This window comes from Phalacrocorax carbo, chromosome 12 (genome assembly GCF_963921805.1).
Source record: "Phalacrocorax carbo chromosome 12, bPhaCar2.1, whole genome shotgun sequence".
Lineage (NCBI taxonomy): Eukaryota > Metazoa > Chordata > Aves > Suliformes > Phalacrocoracidae > Phalacrocorax > Phalacrocorax carbo.
The window spans coordinates 6,073,456-6,095,363 of NC_087524.1; the positions used below are offsets into that span (position 1 = coordinate 6,073,456).

Consider the following 21,908-nt stretch of genomic DNA (forward strand, 5'->3'; position numbering starts at 1 on the left):
TTAAAGATTATTTTGCAAGTAGCAACGGAACTGCTCTGACAGTCTTGTTGAAGTGAGCATGAGTGTGAAGCATAGCACGGGACCATTAGCTGCTTTTGCTTTTCTGAATGTGAGTGGACTCGTGTACTCTGTTCTTGGTGAAAGCTATTGGGTTAGGTGTTCGACAGGCATAAACCAGAAGAGCATTATTAATTTTTTTTTTTCCTGAGGGTTGTGCTCATATATTAGTTGAGAATCTTGCTCTTTGTGTTGATTTCAGTGCTGTGATTTTTAGTGTGCATTTTCACATGTGCCAAGTTGCTTACCGGTAACTTCGCTTTGTTAATGATATTTTATCTTATCAGGTCTTAAATACCAGATATTTAATGATCTTAAAAGTTTCCACCCTCTTCCTTATTTTTAACATAACAAGATCTCTGTGTATTTTTGTATCTGACCTGCTGGGATATGGAAGTCCCTTCCATCCCTAGATTTTTCTGTAGCCTAAGTCTCACCAACGTACATCCCACAGTTTCAGACACAGATGGAAAATTTGCAGTATCTGAAGAACTGTAATGTAGCCCAGATATCTTTCACATTGAATTAGAGCAGCCCCAGCAGAATACCCCAGAGATTACGAAAATCTCTAGAAATCTAGTTTCCTGTTAAATTGATACCTTTTAAATGGGCAATCTCAGTATTGATCTGATTGATAAGAAGATGTCGAGGTGATTATTGTAAGAAATAGGACGATTTGGAATAAATGAGGGGTCAGTAGATTTTGTTTTTTATATCACCGTAAGTAGATTTCACCAGAGATTTAATAGATTGAAAGCTTTTTCTCAGCTAATATAGGAGTTTCATGTGATTTTCCCTCTGGAATATTGTTCAATATGGACTATAATATTCAATAGACAGCAGCTCCACTTGGAGATCAGTTGTTTTCTTTTTTTAAAGCAGAAAGATTTTTATCAAAAAGAATGTCGAAAGCAGTTTTATGTAAAAAGACAGATCTATAATTAATTGCAGCATTTGCAAGCAATGTTTTGTACAGGGGATAATGAATATTCAATGCTATTTAATTGTTTATTTAAAACAGCTTAATGAGCCTCGCAAAAGCAGGAAAACACTGAAAAATGCAAACTAGAATGATAAAAATGCTTTGATTATATTTTCTCATTGACTGTCAGCAGCCTCTTGAGTAAAATGCTACATATGACTGTCTCTTTCAATAATGGTGGTGACACAGCTTTCCTGAAAACTGCCGTCCCGCTAGGAGGAAGGGGCTAATACCTCTCTAAAACAGCAGTGGTGCTGGTGTATGCAGACTCATTTATCATGATGGGTGATTATTCAGAGTAGAATACATCTATTTAAATGGGCACGTGAGAGGCCGCCTGTTGGGAGTGAGAAAAAACATCCCTAGACTTTTTGAGCCTCCTAATCAAGAAGATGACTTTGCCAGTCTCTGCCATTACTACATACTGCAGAGCAGGTAATTATGAGAACTGTTTTCTGTCTGTTTTGTCTGTTTAGGCTATTTTAACAAGGAGGTAGCAACTATATCTTTTTGGTTCTCTCCCCTGATTAATCCTGCTAGTGTTAGCTGGATTAAGAAGTTTTTTGCCAAACACTGCTTTTGTGAATGTTCATGTGCACATTTTGTAAGGAGAGAAAAAGAAAGCAAAAATAATCATAATTTTGTGAGTGGGACCATAAACCTCACTTTAAGCAAGAATTAGCATTTTGTATTGCATAGTAGGAAAGAATCTTTGAAGCTGATAATAAAAAGAATAAGAACTTTGGAGAACACTGGGGGAAAAAATCCACAGCAGAGGAAACACCTGACTCCTGTCACCCGACTTGTAAAATATATGTCCCCGTTTGCTTTGCAGTACTATGTATGCTGTGTTTTTTCTTCCATATGCAAACTGGGATGAATTTATGCTGCTTGTGACCTCGTATTGTTAGTTTCCCCTTTTTCTGCATTAGTTTTCTTTCTAAATAGTAACTATATTGTGCACCTGTCTTAACCAAAAAGTATGTAATAAAATACAACATAATCTGTCAAGGAAGTAAGACCTTAAATGTGGGAAGAAAGAAAAAAGAGTAGCAGTTTAATAAATCTAAGAATTAGCCACTGCAAGGACTTTAAAGACAGCTGTAAAGAAGCTAAGGTTTTGTGCACTGTTTTTGTAATAGAATATTTTTGAGCTTGGTGGTTCCCCCCTCCCCTGCCCGCAAAGGAGTGTTCTCCCTCCTCCCTTTGACTCCATGTACCCAAGCGCCAGTCAAATGTAAATAGTAGTAGAAATTTCCAGACCAAGCACCTTGCTAAACAGCTCTCTATCTCAAGAGGCCTTTCATGAAATGTTATGGAGTTGCGCAGCACTTACTGATAGGTTTCTCTAAGGGGAGAATCCTTCCAGTGAGATGGACAACAGGTGACAGATTCTTAGGGAGATCAAGGAAGGAAATTATACGGGTGATACAGAACACAGCAAGTTATCTGTAGCAAGCCCTAATTGTTTATTTTTATACACTTTAACATGGTAGCGCAGGAAAGAAAAATGAAAGTGAAGAGGTTTTGTTCAGCTAGGGTACCTCTTTCTTCTGAAGAGACACTGTCAGGCCAATTAAGATCTCATTTTTTTTGATTTGTTAAGAGGAAAGTTTTGCAAACCCTAGGGTCAGTAGAGACAATCTTTTCTTGAAGAGTTTGATTAAAACCTTGATTTTGTTTCAATAAGACTATAATTTTTATAATCTGAACAACACAATGTATCAGATGGTCTATTTTTCTAGAACTGACCAAACAATGAAATGTAATAAGTAAATAATCTACCTTCATTGTGAAAGGTGATTTAATTTTAAGAAGCTGTTCTATTTTAATGATCTAAATGATTGTACCTGAAGTAAAATCTTTTTGTTGTTGTTTAAATCAGGCTGTATTCCTTCAACGCAGGGTGACAGATCCTGTTCTCGATTCCATGGGTGTAATAAAGGGATGACTTCACTGGATTTGCTGTCACGTCAGATAGTGGGCTTGGAACTGACTCTAGTTCACTTTGAGATTTTACACATGTAGCATTTAGGATGTGCATGGCCCGCTGGTTTTTACTTAGCTTTATCTTCCAATAGAAAGCACATTAAAGCTAAACTAAAAATCAAAGAGCAATCTAAAATTATTTTTCTTTAAACTATATAGTGATACATTTAATTACAAATGAAATGAAATCTAAGGCTAAATATGAACAGTGATCCCATAAACACTGAGGGCAGGAAAAAGCTGTTTATTCTTATTCTTATTCCTTCCTACGCAGTCATTTTTCTAGTAAGCCATTTGCAATTGATACCTGTATCACAGGGTGTTACTCATCCTTCTTCCAAAACAATTTCTGAACAGACACTTGGACTACAGCTCAGTGAAGTGATAATTGCAGGCAGATGCACACTGACAGCCACTTCTTTGTTATTTTGTAATGCCTCATGGGTCAAAGAAGAAACAGGAGTAAGCTGGAAAAAAGGAAGGATATGCAGCAACTGATATAGTGGGACATATGGCCCTTTCAAGACTGGGGACTGTTAGCTGCTCTTTAGAGACCGGCTGAAGAGTAAGAAATGGGATATCTGGCAGGACTGCAGGACACATGTGACGTGGGAGCCTTGTGGGGATGGCTCGTTTATGGTCTGCACCTAGCCTGCCCTGTGCCGTTTGAACGGTGCACAAGAGCATCCAAAACAGCCGGGTGTGGGATGCATTTTAGGTAAATACTTTGAACAGTGAAAGTCTCTTCTAGAAAGGGTACACTCTTAAACATTTCTGAAGAACCACCTAACTTTGCAGTCTTGAAGATTTTGGAGGTTTTGCGCAAGATTTCATTAAGAACTTGGCTTTCCAGCTGCAAGCCTTCGTAAGTTCTTATCTTGGGTTATTCACAAACTTTTCCTGCAGCATTTGTTCTCTCCCAAAACATAGTATTCTACAGTGGGAAACAAAAAACCTGCCTCTCTTCTCCACCACTGCGTGATCTGTTCCCTGGATTTCATTTCTAAAAATTGTTGCTATTAAGGTACAATTATCATGTCAATACTTATAAATATCTGAAGGGAGGGTGTCAAGAGGATGGGGCCGGGCTCTTTTCTGTGGTGCCCAACGCCAGGCCAAGGGGCCACGGGCACAAGCTGGAACATGGGAAGTTCCACCTGAACATGAGGACAAACCCCTTCCCCGTGCGGGTGCCAGAGCAGGGGCACAGGCTGCCCAGAGAGGCTGTGGGGTCCCTTCCCTGGAGACATTCACCCCCCGCCTGGACGCGGCCCTGTGCCCCTGCTCTGGGGGTGCCTGCTCACGCAGGGGTGGGACGGGGTGAGCTCCAGAGGTGCCTTCTAACCCCCACCATTCTGTGATTCTGTGAAATATATATTCTGGGAGAGAGGGAGACTCCAAAGCTGCATAAATGACATATGGATAGTATTGGCAATCTCCAGGTAGTTTTGAGCACAATGTTGAATAATCTAAGCCACAGACAGCTGAAGAACCATAAAGAAAATGTGTCTATTTGTGTAGGTCATACATCTGAAAAATGAGGAAGAAGAGAGTTCCCTACATTAGTAAATAGAAGCATGGCTACATGTTGAATAAGAAGGTGGTTTCCAGTATTGCCATAGGCTCCTACTTGGTTGTGCCTGAAAGTGAAGATATTGTGAACTGACCTGCCGGATTGCTTACGTTTGGGCATGATCTTGAAAATTATGGCACTATTTCACATTGATTCCTTAGATCTGCACAGAATATGTAAAGTCCATCTCGCAAAGCGTTTTGAAATTTGGCTTTGTTACAGATAAGAATCTTTTCCCATATTTGCCTCTAAAATACAATTTTTTATGATACCTGGAAAATTGCAAGTAGTTAGAAAATTATGCTGAAATTTTTAAAATGAACTTTATCTGTTCACCCTACTATATAGAAATAATTCTTGAATTAGCATAAAAAGTAACCTTTCTAAGGAATATACTGAATAGTTTAAGCTTTTATTAACCTTTAACTTTTTTCTACACCTCCCCCCTCCCCAGGATGCCTTTGAGATAATGGCTGAAAGTTATGAATTCAAAGAAAATGAAATATTCTGCCTAGAATTTCTGAGAGCAGCTTCTGTGCTGAAATTTCTTCCGTTTCCAGTAACCAGAATGAAAGATATACAAGGGTTGCCCTGCATGGGAGACAGAGTCAGAGATGTCATTGAGGTAACGTACCTTTGAGTTATCTGTCAACTGATTCTCTTGCATGTCTACTTTTAGAAGTTACAGAGTGCAGCACTGATATTGGTGCGTATTTACACAACCTCCTGTATTTCCTGTAATAACATTATATTATCCTTGTTACTAAGAATGCAATAATTTCTGGAACCTTTTGTAGTAACATAAGTTCCTGTTGTGGAACCCCCACCCTTAGGATTAAAGGTAACTAATGAATAAGTGCAAATTAATAAATAATGCCGTATCATCTTTGTATGTAATTTTTAAAGGCTCACTCTGATTTGGATGTGACAGGTTAAATGTTAATAGTTATGTTCATGTGACTACTGCCCTTGGCAGCATCACTTTGCTCACCTGAATGCTTTATTAGAAATACTATTTTTGCAAAACTGTTAAATATTTTAGTACTTTACTGTTACATCCTACCTTTCTATGAGTTATAGCAGAGCCTTTTATCTAGGTGATAGATGAACTTTATGTTCTTACTGAGGCTGTGAGTATTCCCTGCATTTTTCTTTAATTCTTAGCCTTTTCAAGACCCCATATCTTGGGTGTTGTTATTCCAGCAGGCAGCTGATCAGGGGGTCTCAGCTGTTTGGAGAGGTCAGTGCTGAGTGTTGTGATTCACTCTGGCTCCTTGTTTGCCTCACTCCACCAGTTAAGAACGTAGCCTCTGAAGTGCTTTTTGTACCTACTATCTGGGGACTGGGATTCAGTTATGATCCCACAGAAAATAGGATGATTTTGGGGGGGTTTATTGGTGGGGTTTTTTTGTGTGTTTTTTTTTTTTTGTTTTGTTTTTATTAGAAAGACTGAAGAAACTGTACACTTAAGAAAAAAAATCTGTTCTTACAATGCTGTTACTTTTAAGAGAAGTAAATGCAACCTAATAATGGAATCTAATTTTCAGGACAACTCATTGATAGCTTATGATAAATAACTGCTTTCTGGCTGTGAATTTATGAGTAAATAAGTACCGTGAAATATATTCCATGGTCCCAGTCTCTACTTCATCCTTGAGTAAATTTATGAGTAAATAAGTACTGTGAAATTTATTCTGTGGTTCCAGTTTCTCCTCATCCTTCAGTAATTTTCTGTCTCAGAAAGGAGAATTTGATCCTAATGGAAGAAAACAATAAGCGCAATAAGGATGTTCTTCATGTTTTTATATGTTGATAAGCCTTTCTTTCACATTATTTTACTAAATCTTACCATAACCTTGATTTTTTTTTAAAGTAATCTTTTTCTTTGTTTAGGAGATTATTGAAGAAGGAGAGAGTTCTAGAGCTAAAGAAGTGTTAAATGATGAACGATACAAATCATTTAAGGTAAATCTTTTGAGGCTTGTTGCTGTTGTTTAAAATTGCATATATTGTCTTCTGTTTAGTAGAGCTTAAACATACCATCAATTTTATTATAAAGAAACATCCAACATCAAGTATAAAGAAAGAAATGTCTTGAATAAAGAGAAAGGGAGAGACTGCGCTAGAGTAAGGAATAATGGTGCAATCAGTCACTTTTCTAATTGATGTGATGTATACGCAGTTGCTCTAAGGCTTGAACTAAACAAATCCCTTTTTCCTCAAAGCTAATTAATGCATACTCTTTGCTGAAAGTTTAACCCAGTGTTTGGTTTATTTTTTCCTCAGTTGGTTATCATTATCACACTACACCATCTTGTTCTGGCAGTAAGAAAATCCTATGTGAAGAAGATGACTCGGATCTATTTTAATTCTCTTTTGTGTGAGGCAGAAGGGAGAAGGCTGGAGATATTTCTTTGTTAGGCAGACTGTAGGTTCAGAGTCATGGTCACACTTCTTCATAGTTACAGGGAATCTAAACCACACAAATACTGCTGTTCCCATTTCTTAAATAATTCTTAAATAATTTCTTAAATAATTCTTAAAGTCTCCCCTGGAAAAAATATGTACTGGAAAAATATTTTTTTCAATTTTATCTGCAGTTTTAATCTCTAAAAATATCTTGTTTGTCTCTTCAGAAAAATTTAAATCAGAGAGTGAAAGGAATAAGACTGTTTAGTTCTCCCCTGCATTACTCTCTCTCTTCCATTCTCTCTGCCTGTAATACAAGTAGGAAAAGATGTTCAGTGATAGTTGATGCCATCTGTAGCAGTACTGAGAGAAGAGGTGTGGATTCACATGTGTGGCAGGATTCAGGAGCCAGTCTTGCCTATTAACGGTAGTAAAGATTGACGGTCAGCCATTAAATCTTATGTTCCAGGGTTTAAGAAAATTTCCTGGAGATTAGAATAAAACCCGTCAGGGGACAGATTATCTCAAATATGCTTTATGCCTTGTTTCACATGCCAAATTACAACAAACTTATGTGGCTCTCCTGTTAGCTGAGCACAGTCTCGGCTAAATTGGCTGTAGCCAGCTTCTCCCAACATTTTTTGTGTGTTTTTAAGAAAGCCAAGAAGAACCCCATAATATTAGCAAATTCCTAAATTTTTGCTGTTCAGCATGATTCCGGTAACTGCTGCAAATCACTCATCACGGCCTACAAGATTACCGCTGGTCCCAGGACTGCAGTTATCAAACTACTGAAATAGATTCTACAGTCTATGTTTTAGATGTAGGGTACATGAATGTCATGGTCAGTTTGCCTCCTTATGGAAGTGGATGCTGCAGAGAACAAGTTCATATAATTCACTTTCACCAGCTGAAAAAGAGCAGTGCTTGCATACACAAGTGAAGAAATGGGCTACCTGCTACTCACACTGCACTCTTGGCAGTGCCTCTAAATTGACATCTGTAAATATACTGAATAGTAATGGATCTTAGTGTGGAAAGAAAAACACGTGGTGGTTTTTTGTTTTTTTTCCTAAAAGTTTGGACAGTGGCATAGAATCCATTTTCTTTAGTTCTCTACCTCAATATTAATTAAGTCTCTTGGAATCATTCAAAACCCAGTAATAGACCCTTTTGAAAATCTTCTAGCACTAGCAAAAACATTAAAAGATAACAATCTAAGTATTTAAAAAAATCACATTCTTTCATAAACACCCATGATTCAGACAAAGAATAGGTAATTTCATCCATTATATACAAAATGTAGTATAATTCCTATTTAATATTATCCAAGGTTTTAATTCTTCTCTTTTCTTTATCTTAATTATTTCCAAGGAATTAATCTCATTTAAAAAAACACAAAATAAAGCGCACACGGTTGGAATTCAGAGGCTGTAGATTCAATGGAAAACAGCAGTTATTCGTGTCTTACACAGCTACTCATTGAATTCTATAAAAGCACAAAGGATCTATTGAGACCTTCAGTATTGACAAACTGAGCATAAAGAACGTGCTTTTGGGCAGGCATGAAAGTTTTCCCTCTTGCTTTCATATCACTGTTCATCTGAGATATTGATCCACTGAATAATGCTTACAACTGTGACGTTTTTGTGTTACGTTCTTTCTTTGGGAATAAGTTAGTGTACAAAATTACTTTGGAATAAATGGAATATAACCTCACTAAAACTTCAGAGACTAGTAAATTTGGGCTTCCCCGCCCCCGGTGGCCTCAATAGTGAAACCTGTACTCCAAATAAAATGTAGAGGAATTTAGCTTGGCTCACGTGAGGACTGAAGAATTGTGCAACTGTTTATAATATGCAAGAAAACAAAAAATTACCATTTGTACTTACATTTGAATCCCATTTCGGAAAACGATATTTGGCACGACCTCCAAACATATGAGTTTTATAGAATGCAGTATAAGAACAGATTAGTTGTCCTTATGTACTTGCCATCTGTCTCTGTGCACCATTTAAACCCGTGTGCCCATTGCCACGGTTCCCACTGACCCCATGTCTCACAGAGTGCTGCAACACCAACATCATGGTTACAGCTGAGAGCTGCTGGTCCATACAACACAAAATCATAATGTCGGTCAAATTAGGAAGGTAGGCCTGAGACATTTCTTATTCTATCAAGTTAGTGTGAGGGAATCCAGCGACATAACATTATTGTTTGCATTTCTTGTTTGTGCAGTAAAACTAGAGACTCCTATCCTTATTTCAAACCTTAGTCGAAAGTGTGCATTTGGCTAAATCCCGTAAAGTTGCTGAGGATAGTGTTGTATTATTGTTTAGACTTCACTTTAATGAGAACTGCCCATGTATAAAAACAACTGTCTGTTCAATGTAACTATGCAAAGAAAATAAGCTGCATCTGTTTATTTGTATTACACTATTATTTATCTTCAATGTAGGATAAGTTCTGCCCAGAATTTTCACTGTTAAACCTCATTGTTACATACTTACTGTTAATTTACTGCTCCTTTAGAAAACAACACTGAAATGTGTGTTCCTCTACTGACCTTAGCAATTTACTTCAGTCTTTGGAGTGGGAGTGAAGACATCTGAAAAATGGTACAGAAAGGGTTTACGAACTCTGGAAGAGGTAAAAGCTGACAAGACCCTGAAGCTGTCAAAAATGCAGAGAGCAGGTAAGGTGAAAGCCTCATAAAAACTTGTATCTCAGAGCTCTAAGAACTTGATAACAGATCAGAGGAGGAGGCAAAGTTCATTTATACATCCATTTTCTGGTGGCAGAGTCATGTGAATATTAAATATTTAGGTTAAAAATAATTTTTGGAGTAACAGGGCTCCTAATTAAATGGTGTCATTAAATAAATACGAATATGCACTTTTTTAATTGCTTACAGAGATACCCAATGAAATCTGCTCCCCCACACAGAACTATTAATGGGTCATTATTGCACAGGTTGTGAAAAAATTACAACATTAGGAAAGCCCAGAACTACTTTTCAGAGACCTGTCTTCTTCAAGGCAGCCCTCCTTTAGAGTGAGAAATCCATATTTGTAATAAAATACTTGTAAAACTACCTCCATAATCCTAGCACATCTTAACTTTAAAGTGTTAAACATGGTCAAACGAATAATGTTGCTTCCCCGTAGATTTTTTTTTGTGTGTGTGTGTGTCTGCCATTTTCTTAAATAAAGGGACCCATTTAAACAAAGGACTCGGTTGCATTAAGGAAAAGAGATTATGTAGCATGACATTAAAATAATGTAATTTTATTTTTGCATTAAATCCGTGTGATTTACATCACCTCAGTATCCTTGGATCAGCTTGCCCACATTCATCTTCCTTTGTTGTTTTTCTTTTACATATCATATCCAAATGTGAAGCAAGCTGCAGGACTGGGCTCTTTTGATACAAGCTCTGTGATCAGACATAAAGATATTTCACATCCCTCTGAGCCCTGTACTTGAGTAGAACCCTATTGTTTTGAGCGGAGCACCTTTTAAAGCCGTATGCCCAGAAATCCCATTGATGGCAGCTGGTAGGGAAGTCAGAGCAATTTATAAATATCCAGGTTCTCAGCAAGTGGAGCAATTATCCTAACTGCTGTTACAATTTATAACAAATTACAATGACAAAAATACATACAAACTATAAGGACGAAGATTAGGGAAGGAAGAGGCTGTCTCTTGCTTGTGATCTCCCGCACCAGAGGCAGAAGACAGACTCCAAGAATGGTGGGGAGGAAGGATAAGACTCCTGAAGAGTCTGGGCAAAAATATATTTCTTCCCACAACCTGTCCTGAAACAAACCTATAGTTTCAGGTTTAAGGTCAAGCATTTCTTAATTCTTGCCATTAGATAGTGTTTCCTTGCCCGTGCTATGAGTTGTGTGGCTTACCTTCTTGGTGAGAGGTGGCTATTTCACATGGGGCTTATATAATGCGATGTAGATTTTTGGTAATTCCACAGAGTAATCAGCACATTTTTGCCTTTGATTTCCAGGTTTTCTCTTCTATGAGGACCTTGTTAGCTGTGTATCTAAGGCAGAAGCGGATGCAGTAAGCTTGATTGTCAAGAATGCTGTGTGTATGTTTCTACCAGATGCTTTAGTTACCATAACTGGTGGATTCAGGAGGTGAGTGAAAACAAATGGGTCACTTGGCTGTTTTATTCAGGTACACAAAAAATGATGTTTGTATCTTCGAAAAATCAAAGAAACTTAGTGGGAGAGTATCAGAGTTTCTTTTCAATGGTTGTGTTGTGTTTTGTTTTGCCTTTTTTTTTTTAAATGGGAGAGCAATCCTGACATTCCCAGGTTCCTGTGTTTTATTGCTATAGACGGTTGGTTTGTTAGAACAAAATCTATCTGACAATAGCTTGCTGGAAAAATGATGTTTAGATCACATACTGTACTTTGAGTGTATTTTGTTCTCTTTTAGTGAATATGAATTCCCAAAGCTGAGGCTATTGTAAGGCCATGCTCAGAAAAAAAGATACAATAGCTTTCAGGCAATCTTGGTGTTGGGGTTTTTTTAAGAGAACTTAGTCACATGAGATTGAAATGTGGTAAGGCAGAATTTGTAGCACTAGAAATATACATTGCAGTAAACACTGACTAAACTGAATACAGAATAATCTCTGTATAGATAGGGAGATCTAAAAGCTTTAGGAAAGAAATTCTGAGTCTTGGTCTGTAAAACCAACCCTGAAACTTGTTGCTCAGGACATAATGCAATTCATTCCTTCAGCACTTACTTAGGAGCTTCCTAAAGCCACACAGCAAAGTACTGAGACTGGGAATAGTCTTCTGGAGTATCAGGTCCTTGCTCTGTGCTCAGTCCACCATATCATTACTTACAGTAGGTGTCATGCTCATAAACCAAAAAACTTTGGTCTGCACCTTCAGTCTCCTGCTGCTTAATTTGTTACTTTGTGGAACTTTGAATATATATTGAGTTAAAAAGTCTTTCAAAAATACTTAAAATGTTCTCTTAGTATTCCAAATATGCAATTCTATCACTCTCATGCAACAAAAACTGGGACAAAAGTGAAAGATAGAAAAATGTTAATTAACGTATCACTTGTGTGATTTATTATTGTGAGCCTAGATAGGCCTGCATAGGCTTGCTCTGGTGCAAAATTCAGACCTTATATGATTTGTAATTGCTATATACGTGCACAGCGATTGTGATGAATGTATTTTATCACCTTTGTGCCACCTCATTATGTTTATTATTATTCCTTGTACGTCCCATATTTATTGCAAGAAAGTTTGCAGCCACCAGCTACGTAATTTCTATAAAACATTGTGGTCAATAAGAAGCCTTAGGGTCAAGTATGCACCCTGTCCAGAGGTATAACAAGATGAAATTTTACATTCAAAACCTCCAGTGTCATCATTCTGTGAGTCCTTTTTTAAGAGGCCTGTGATGACAATCTGTTCACACTGATGCAAATCAGTCAGGGACCTTGTGTTAGTGACTTGGATATAACTGATAAACATGTGCCTTGGTAGGTCAAAGAGTTGCAGGGACAGAACTGTTATCACACTGAAAATTCCCAGTTTCTTCTGATATGATGTATTTTTTAAGCTTTGTTGGCAAAGTTTGCAAGGTTTGGATGTCACACATGAAATTTAAGCCTGTTGTTTTGCTTATTATTTCAGGGGCATATTATAGTTAGCCATTTTATTTTTTTTAATTAAGAATAAGCTTTTGTATCACTAAATGGGCGTGTCAAACCAGAAGAGAAATTTCTTAAATATCCAATGATGCCTTCAGTGAGTGATCCTATATATTAATCACGTGCCTTTAAATTTACAGAGAATAAATTAAAAAACTAAGTTTCAAGATGTCAGTCCTCAATGATATTTTACTAGCCTATGGAAAACAAATACTGCAGTGTAGGATTTGTAGAAAACTTAATTAAATGGATTGAACTACCTTCAGTAGGCACCTATATTTTAATTACTGAACTGCAATAGAGTTGGGTCCTTCTCTTCTTTTTTGCTTGTCTCATATAATGGCAATATTCATCAGCATGAAGTATGTGTAAGCTCACTAGCTCACAGTTTTCAATTAACAAATTATTATTTATTTCTTTCATCGTTATGTAAATAGTTTAATAAAAGAAGTAGGCCAATTTTATTAATCAAACTACTTGACTTGATTTCCCTCATACTACACCTTGTATGCTACTGATATAAGAGAAAAAATAGCTCATGATTACTCTGCATAATACATTAATTCCCCAGGACCCAGATTTGTCTTGTTTTGTATATTTGTTTCATAACTTGGGAAAAATAAGCAGTTGATTGTGTTCCTCCATATTTGACTGGAGAATTGAAAGTCAGGAGTCTCACAAACCTTATTTACTATGCAGGAGAACTGAATGAATTACAGGGAACAGAAATTTCATTAGCGATCTGCAGTCATGGAGATTCCCTAGGGTAGAGATGAACTACAGGAAAGTTTTATTCTTTTTCTCAAACTTATATCCAGCCATGGGTTTGTTTGATATTTAATGAGTTACTAGAACTTTTCCATTAGATTCCTGGAATTTCATGAAATCAGATGTTGCATTATTTCTTTGGATCAAAATTAGGAAGCATAGTACAAAATTCAAGTAAATAATAGTTGGGTTTTTTTAAAACCCCAGGAAACTTGTTCATGGACTTTGGTCTGATTTAGCTTTCATCTTTAGTCTTCTGTATTGCTTCTTGTACTAGTCTTAATGCTAGTTGGTATTTATAGCAGACATAAACATGGGTGGTGGTAGATAAGCCATGTTTCAGGTATAAATGAAGGGGCAGTTCAAAAGATTAAGAGCAAACACAAGAGAAGCCACTGTCTAAAGTACAAAAACATCAGAGCATCAATCCCTCGGTAGTCAAATTGCAAGCACAAATGCAGGAACAGACTTGTCTGGCAGCTGTATTAGAGGGCAACAGGAAAACAGAGAGAAGGATGGGTAACGGACAGGGAACATGATGGACTTTTGAAGACAAGACACAAGGATATTTTGAGCACAGGTTTGGCAGATAGTCTGGAGACTGTGTTAGGACACTGATCACTGCTTGTGCCACGGAAGCAGGATTAAGTCAGTAGTTATCCATTTGCAGATTATGTAGTACTGGAGACTACTGATTTTGTATTCCTAATTCAGAATCGTGGAATATTCAGGGGAAAAAAAGGCCATAGACAGGGAGTGAAAATCAAATTACTACTTTGGATCTATGTGGTTTAACCAAAATACCAGGCCTATGTGTTGTTAGAGTAAGGCATGAAAACTGGAAAAGCTGATGCAATTGAGAACATACCAAGATCTGTTTCTCTCACCATTTGTCTACAATTTATTTCCTCTTTTGCTCTAACATTCTGTAGTTTCAGCTGAGCCCCCAAATCCACTTTTATCTCAAGGGTCATATTACTGAAGCAAACCTCAGTGTCTGCTACTTCCTTGATGCCTTTTCTTTCCAATTCCTTTATCTTTCTGCCTGTCTTCGCAAAACAATAGCTCATAAAACATCTTTAATCAGAAGTGCTTTCCTTGTGTTTTTGGTTGGAAGTGGCAATACTACTATGTTTGGTTGAAGGCAACTCTCTTTTTAGCTCTTTGAATCCATAAAGGAATATAAAGACTTAGAAGTAACTGAAATAAAGAGTCATGATGGCAACCCTTCAGTATCTCCCTAATCTGAAATCATTCAGGAGCAGAAATTAATAAATTAATGAATTCCAGATGGGTTTATACTTTTTTACTCCCCTACAGAAACACTTAGCTAACCACCTGTAGAACATATTCCCTGAGTTTCAGTTGGCATAGTTTTGTATAAGAGGTTGTGAAAACTTTTTTCTTTCTTTTTTTTTTTTAAATCTTTTCCTGACACTTATCTGGGTCATTTCGAGACAGAAATTACAACACTGAAATGCATGGAAATACAGAAGTAGAACAATTGTAGTTATGAAATAAATAAAACTCATCCACATGGTATGGAATGAATTTCATTGTCTGTCTAGTGAGGCCTATCAGCTCAACAGTAGAGAAGGAAGTATTGAAGATGCTGATACTGCAATATAAAGCCCACCATGGACAATGTTATCAGAAAGATTGAATTTACCGTGCAGTCTATTTAAATCAGGAATTCGCATGGCTTTATTTTCAGTGCTCAGCCTCTCTTATTTTGAATTGCTGAGATTTAAGACTGTTTTCTTCTTGAGACAAATTCTGAGGTGGGAAATAGCACCTCATTTGACAAGTTACAAAAGCCACTGAGAGTGAAGTTTCCCCTCCAACACTGAGTTAAAAAGAGGCCCTGGGATGGCGAGAAAAGAAACTTTATTTTAACATGCAACATTCCTGATTAGTACTGTGTTTGTCCCAGCTACATGCAAGGCAGAAGTGTAGTTTAGGCTAATGTATGTTATCACTTTTAAATGAGGGTTAAACTGAGGACCTGATAGTTTGGTTTTTTTTTTTCTGGTTATTAAAAATGTAATTTTATCCTATGAAGACAATTATGGGTGTTTTTAAATATTAATACAATTATCTCATCTTGTATATATTACTGCATGTTACAGAAAATTTGATACCTATTTGCAATGCGTTAATACTATTATTAATAATATTAGAGTTGGTGCAGGTTTTTAGTAAAGACATGTAGACAGAGAACTTCACACTAGGTTTCATGGCAGTGAAATGAGTAGTTTTCCTCCTTTCTTCCATAGCTCCATGTTAGGGCATGGCTTCACAGCGACTTCAAGAAAAGGCTGTCACAGGCTGAATCATTATCACCACATTCTGCAAGATTCTGGGTTTTTGCTAACTTGATTTAGCTGCTGTTGTTTGGTTTTGCCACAAGAAGTGATCTAGATTGAGGGCTTCATAAGAGCAAAAATGCTTGAAGGAAGCATTATACAGGCTATGTAGTTTATGGCTTTAGCATCTGTACTGGTTATTCATATCTCTATACATACACCCGCAAAAATTAAATTTGACTGGAGGAGTTCAGAAAAGGATCTGGAATAATAATTAAATACAATAATAAGAATAAATGATCATTTTCATTAACTGTATTTCTAGTAGGTCTTTCTGTTAGCCTTTCTGTGTGATTTCTCCATATGATTCACAGATGATTTACAAATTAGGTTTCAGTTTTTTTGTGTTCTGTGTAGCACACTCAAGTAGTGGTTAGCTCTGGAGCAGCAGGATTGTATCACTATGATATAAGCACATAGTGCATCTTGATGATATAGTAACTTTTATTTTAGAAATTACTTAGGCATCCTATTGGTATTACAATTCCCTTTCTGACTTGCTGAAAGATTTACTTAGACACACTTTCGTTAACTTCTTCCGTCAGCCTTAAGATAAAGTAGACTAAGGAGACACTTCATTTTAGATGAGTTTTCATACTGCAGTTCTTAAGGTGTCTAAGTGTCTTGGGCAGTGCATCAAGCAGAATAACTAGTGCCTATCGTGTATTATTTGTCTTGGTGGGAGGCTAATTCCTTCACCCTGCTTCAGTCTTCAGGGAAGTTTTGTCTCAGATTCTCTTATTGTTGAATTCTGTTCTAACATGAGACTAATTGTAGATCGCTATCTCCTTGCTTGAATTTTATATTTTCTTTTAGAAATTGGGACTTGAGGCTCTTTAACATTTGAAGATAAGGACTGCTAATAGAAAAGCAGTGGAAAGAGCAAAGGACAGGGTCAGCGTGTTTGTCAGGCAGCACCACCTTGCTTTTGTACTGCAATAACAGTGCAAAAGCTTTTTTCCTGTGCACAGTGTCATTTACTACAAGGAAAAGGAATCCATAAAGGAATGATATGGCACCGGACTCTGGTTTTTGCTGTTGTGTATCAAGAAAATAATTTAAAGATATCTCTCCTTTCCATCTCGGAAACAAAATAAAATGAAATAACTGGGACAAAGCAACACTTCTGGAGATTATTTTACAGGCTAACACACTGATGAATAACTAATGTTGTTGTGGCACCTTCATTTCAGAAATAAGGCTTCTATAAGGCATCTGGAATCACAATTATCTAACTGTATTGACACATACTCATAAATGAGAGGACATGAGATTGAATGTATGAAGAATATTACACTTCCCAAGCTCTTGGTATACACTCAAGACTTTGTGGTTTATTTAGCTGACCTAGTCGTGTGGCCTTTGGGTGAATTCCTTTATAAGTCCTGATAAAAAGCTCTATTTAACCTTTTCATATTAGATACTCCCAATAAAAGTATTCTTTATCAGTCTGTAAAGATTCTACAGTGAGACTCAAATGCCTGACGTGACTCCAAATCTTTGTTAGGTTCTGAGAAATAAATGTATTTGAAGTCCTATTGCTCAAATTGTTTTCTTTCTGCTCAGATCTAGGATTAAAATAGTGCCAGGCTTCAAATTAATATAATTAATTTAGCAAAAGTTGCTTTCATTAAGTTTTTAGACAAACTCATGAGCAGAGTTTTCTTACTCTACTTGCACCTTGTTGTTATAGTGTATCTTTGCATTTACACTATCCTTAGATACAGTTATTCCTATGCCTTTTTTTACTCCAAAAGACAAACTATAATAAGGGAAGATATAAGCTGTACCCAGCTGCACAAGTCGAAACACTGCAATTTCTGCTCACTTTCTTCCGCTGCTGTTATAAGAACTAAAATTTTTATCTGCTGTTATTTCATTTTGTCAGGGAGAAATCTGCTATAAGGGGGCTGTGAGGCAAGCTGCTCACTATACATTTAAGCTGAAATGGTACGTTGCACACACTCTAATTTAAGCTGATCGTAGAAGAATCTAGGAATTCTTCCAGCAACAGACTGAAGAGACTGTTTGGATATCATTCAGGAGCACAGCTTTGGCTCCGATAAACTACAGTCCACTTTGGATGAGGCTTTTAACCCAGAGATATTCTAATCTGATCTAGCTGGTCTTAAAGCTTAGGGAGTTTGGTAATATGAAGCTGTTTTACTAACTTTAGAAGTGTTTGAGGTATTGGGACACTCTGAATAAAAATATTCTCTGGCAGGAGTTAGAGGCACTACAACTGGGGAAGAACAGAGATCATCACTAGTTTCTGCTTCTAATTTTCCATAACCCATTAAAAAATAAGTTGAGAAAGGAGAAAATAATTTTTATCCAAATTAATGGCTAGTCAAGTCAATTTAGAAGATAATCTATTGGAGTAATATTCAGATGCTTCCTTTTGTAGTTAGAGCTTTGATTATTTTTCCACTCTTAATCTATTATTAGCCATAATGAATCATGAGGTAGAAGCTGATTAATAGTTACCTGGGAGTCACGGACAAGAACAACTTTGTAAGAATCCATGAGACAGTTGAGTACTCAGCACAGTATATGCTTTCAAAACCTTTCAAAAACTCTCAGTGATCCAAGATTTTTCTATATGCCCGACTCTTCTCAAACCTTTACCACGTTCACAGATTTATCATCTCGTAAGAAGGATGCTGTTTAGTTATACACCTCTCTTCATCCTAAAGCTACTTCAAGTGATGGGTCCGGAGTGGAGGTGGCAATGCCACTGATTTCTGTGAACCCAGAGGCTTTGCACTGTATATGTAGAGCCAGAAAATCCCTGGATTAACCTTACGGTTTCCACGATAACCTATGCCTCCTAGAATGTATTTGTAACAACTTTAGCAGTGTTTAGCATTTTCAGGTTCCTTTAGTCACTGATGACTACTAGTAGTAAGCAAGAGCAATGCAAGCGACGTGCATACAGCAGGATTTGAAACCCCAGATTATATTATTTTAAGAATATTACAATAAAATCTTCTGTATTAGCATTTAATTTTTTTTTCAAACTCAATAGGAAAAAATGTGAACGAAAGCCAAAACTACGGATAATGTATTTCCTTGTCAGGAAATCAATCTGAATTTGTACTTATGTACTGATACCATTTTAATTCCAGACAAAATTTCTGTATGAAACTGGCTAAAATTTTTAACATTACTGCATTGATGACTGCTTTGTGTTGTTTACAGGTTTTGTTGTTATACTGACTATAAGGGATATTGGCAGTAGCATTTTCAAATTACAGAGGCAAACTCGTAATTTGAATAGTTTGCTTTACTGTAGAGGTAAAGCAACATATCACAGGTATGTTACTAGGAGTAAGATAAGGTGTTGTTTTAAAAATAGATTATTTCTTTACAGTTCATATAAAAGTTGTGTTTGTTCATTTGATATCCAAATCAGATATTCAATGTTAAAATGAAAACAAAAGTGAGCAATTACTAGAAAAATGCAAGAATTTTATAGCAAAGATGCATCTATTTCTAGCGCAATAACAAGACTAAACTTCACAGGACTCTAACTGGTTTAGATCACAAATTATAAATAGGTTGCCTTTTCATATAAGAAGTTATTCTAAAGTAGCGTATGAAAGTTTCCAGCTAAGCTTAGGCTGAGAACTACGTGGATCGATGTGGTCATTACCAGAGGCAGATATGCCCTGTTATGGAGGATCCTGCTGAAAGATGTGGTAAAGATGCAAAACTTTAAAAGCAGCAACAGTAAAATAAAAGTGAGTCAGAGGAAGAGAGAAACTTGCTGTGAGGAGTTAATTTATGTGCGCGTGTGTGTGCAGTAGTAATACACATATATACAAAGACTGTCAATATATATGAAAAAAGAACATAATGACAGCTTATCATGGTATTCAAAGAATTTTTCTCCTTTTGCTTTCTTTTTTTGATTTGTCCTTTAAGGTCACTTTCAATCGTTTTTGGTACATAAGTGTTAGCCATTTGACAATTCTGGGTTTCTGAATTATATGGAAATATTTTTAGAATGCTTGCCACTGCATAAAACCAAAATGTTAATGGCTTCACTAAGTCAAATTAAATTTTAATGGCCATGGCTTAATTTTTCTTCTAGCCTGTTCACATCCTTTAAGTAGCATTAAATGTGATTCAGTTGTCTTCTAATATCGCAGCTGACCTGAAGAGCCTTTTCAATTAGCCTTTTAGATGAAGCAGATCTGATACATTTTAAATAAATAAAGATCTCTTTTTATTGGTTAAATGCTGATATTCACAGCTCATTTAATCCATTTATTGAGACGCAATGTCAAAAAGAACAACAGTTTCTTTGTGCAATGTTGGTGAATAATGTGTAGAGGTGAGACAAAAAAGAGAGCAGTATCTTTGTTTTGTAAGTGAATGGAATTTAAGAAAGAGGAACTCAAAAAAAAAATCTATTTAAGATTTTAAGAAGGATGCATGACTGAGAAATGAAGGAAATTATTTTCAAGAAGTCATACGTTGAAAATATTTTAGGAAATGATGAGAAAAATAGTGAGCTAAAAAGGCAGAGTTCCCTCATAAATTTATTCTGACATCTTGCAAATAATCTAATCTCTAAATAGTAGATGGATGTCCCATGGTTTTTAAATCTGTTCATTCTATATTAATGTAATATGTTTTTACTTAATCTTTTAAGGGATTATTTTAGTTTTTACGATGCAATATGAGTATTATACAAAAAGTGATATTGTTAGAAATCTACTATACTTCATTAAAAAGCACCTCCAATGTTTCCATAATTCTGTTTGATGTTTGTTCTTATTTTTGAATGACAGTTTCTCAAAACCTTCACTCTACAACAGAGATGGCCTGCTGTGATAAAACCTTCACTGCATATGGGGGCAGGAGTGGGGAAAGAGGCTTCTGGGTTCGCTGCTCAGCATGGGATACAACAAATGCAATCTGAGGTGTCTGTTGTGTAGAAGAGCTGGACTGAGGATGATTTGGACTGTAGATGTATCATTTCCAGTTGCTTTGGTTATCAAAGTGCAAGAGAATGCTATTGTCCTTAGCTAGAGAAGATTTCAGCACTGACTTTGGTTTTGCTGGTTTAGTTCCCTGTATGGTGTCAGGTTATAAGCTTGCCCACAAGTAACTTGCTTTCTCCTGATGTAGAGTCCTTGCTCTGAAACAAATAGCAGTCTGTGGTGACAGCTGGCTCATTACACTCACCTATTTGGAAAGAAGTGGTGACAGCTGTCAGTACGAATAACAGTACTCCCAGCTCCAAACTCCAGCAGCTTGTGCAGTGGCACCCCTTAAGATGATATACCATTAGAATTCCAAAATGTTTAAACAGATTTTGCATTATTTACACAATTTTCTAGACAAGTTTGCCAAAGAGAATGTTTTGAAAAGTTATAAAAGGGGCTTATAATGCAACTATTTATAGTCCCAATATATCAATGAAATATACTTAATAACCTGTATTCTACTGGCCATTCCCACTTTAAAACCATTAGCAATAAAAATGGTTGTGATTTTTATTCTGCTAGGTTAAATAAAATATTAATTCAGCATTTAAAACAATGTATGCGGTACTGGTTACTATTAGTGTTATGAAAATGAAACATGTAAATTACTGAATTCTGGTACGACTTGTATTGAAAACGCTTTTTTTTTTTTTTTGGAAGGTGAAACGCTCTGCCTTTCACTGAACATGATTCTTCCAATATACAAATATGTCATTTTTCAGTGAGCATAAAACACACAAGCTCACATAAATAAGCTCAGAAAAGGTCTTTTTCACCAGACACAGGCATTGGTGCTGGTACAGTTTGAATAGGATACCATTTCATCCAAAAAAATTGCATCAAGTCCAACGGCCCCAGGCATTATTATACAATCTGGGGCTGCGGCAGGTTGATTGATACAGAACATGTTCTAAAATTGATTTATCAGTATAATTTTATAAGCTTGAAAATCTGCTTCCTACACTAAGGGTGAACTATTGCTCTTTGAATGTTTTGGTAATTTGGGAGTAGATTAGTATGATATGTCATGGGGGAATAAAGGCTGTTCTGATTAAAAGGGAGCTGTA

At 36.5% G+C, this 21,908-nt stretch overlaps 1 protein-coding gene across 1 annotated transcript in view; it reads left to right on the forward strand.

The window, feature by feature from the left end:
• Nucleotides 1-21,908, forward strand: part of DNTT (DNA nucleotidylexotransferase) — a 96,338-nt gene that overhangs the window by 16,451 nt on the left and 57,979 nt on the right. Inside the window, exons 4-7 of the mRNA XM_064463867.1 lie at nt 5,056-5,226; nt 6,495-6,566; nt 9,582-9,705; nt 11,031-11,163. Coding sequence (XP_064319937.1) covers nt 5,056-5,226; nt 6,495-6,566; nt 9,582-9,705; nt 11,031-11,163 — 500 coding nt within the window. The remainder of the gene's footprint in view (nt 1-5,055; nt 5,227-6,494; nt 6,567-9,581; nt 9,706-11,030; nt 11,164-21,908) is intronic.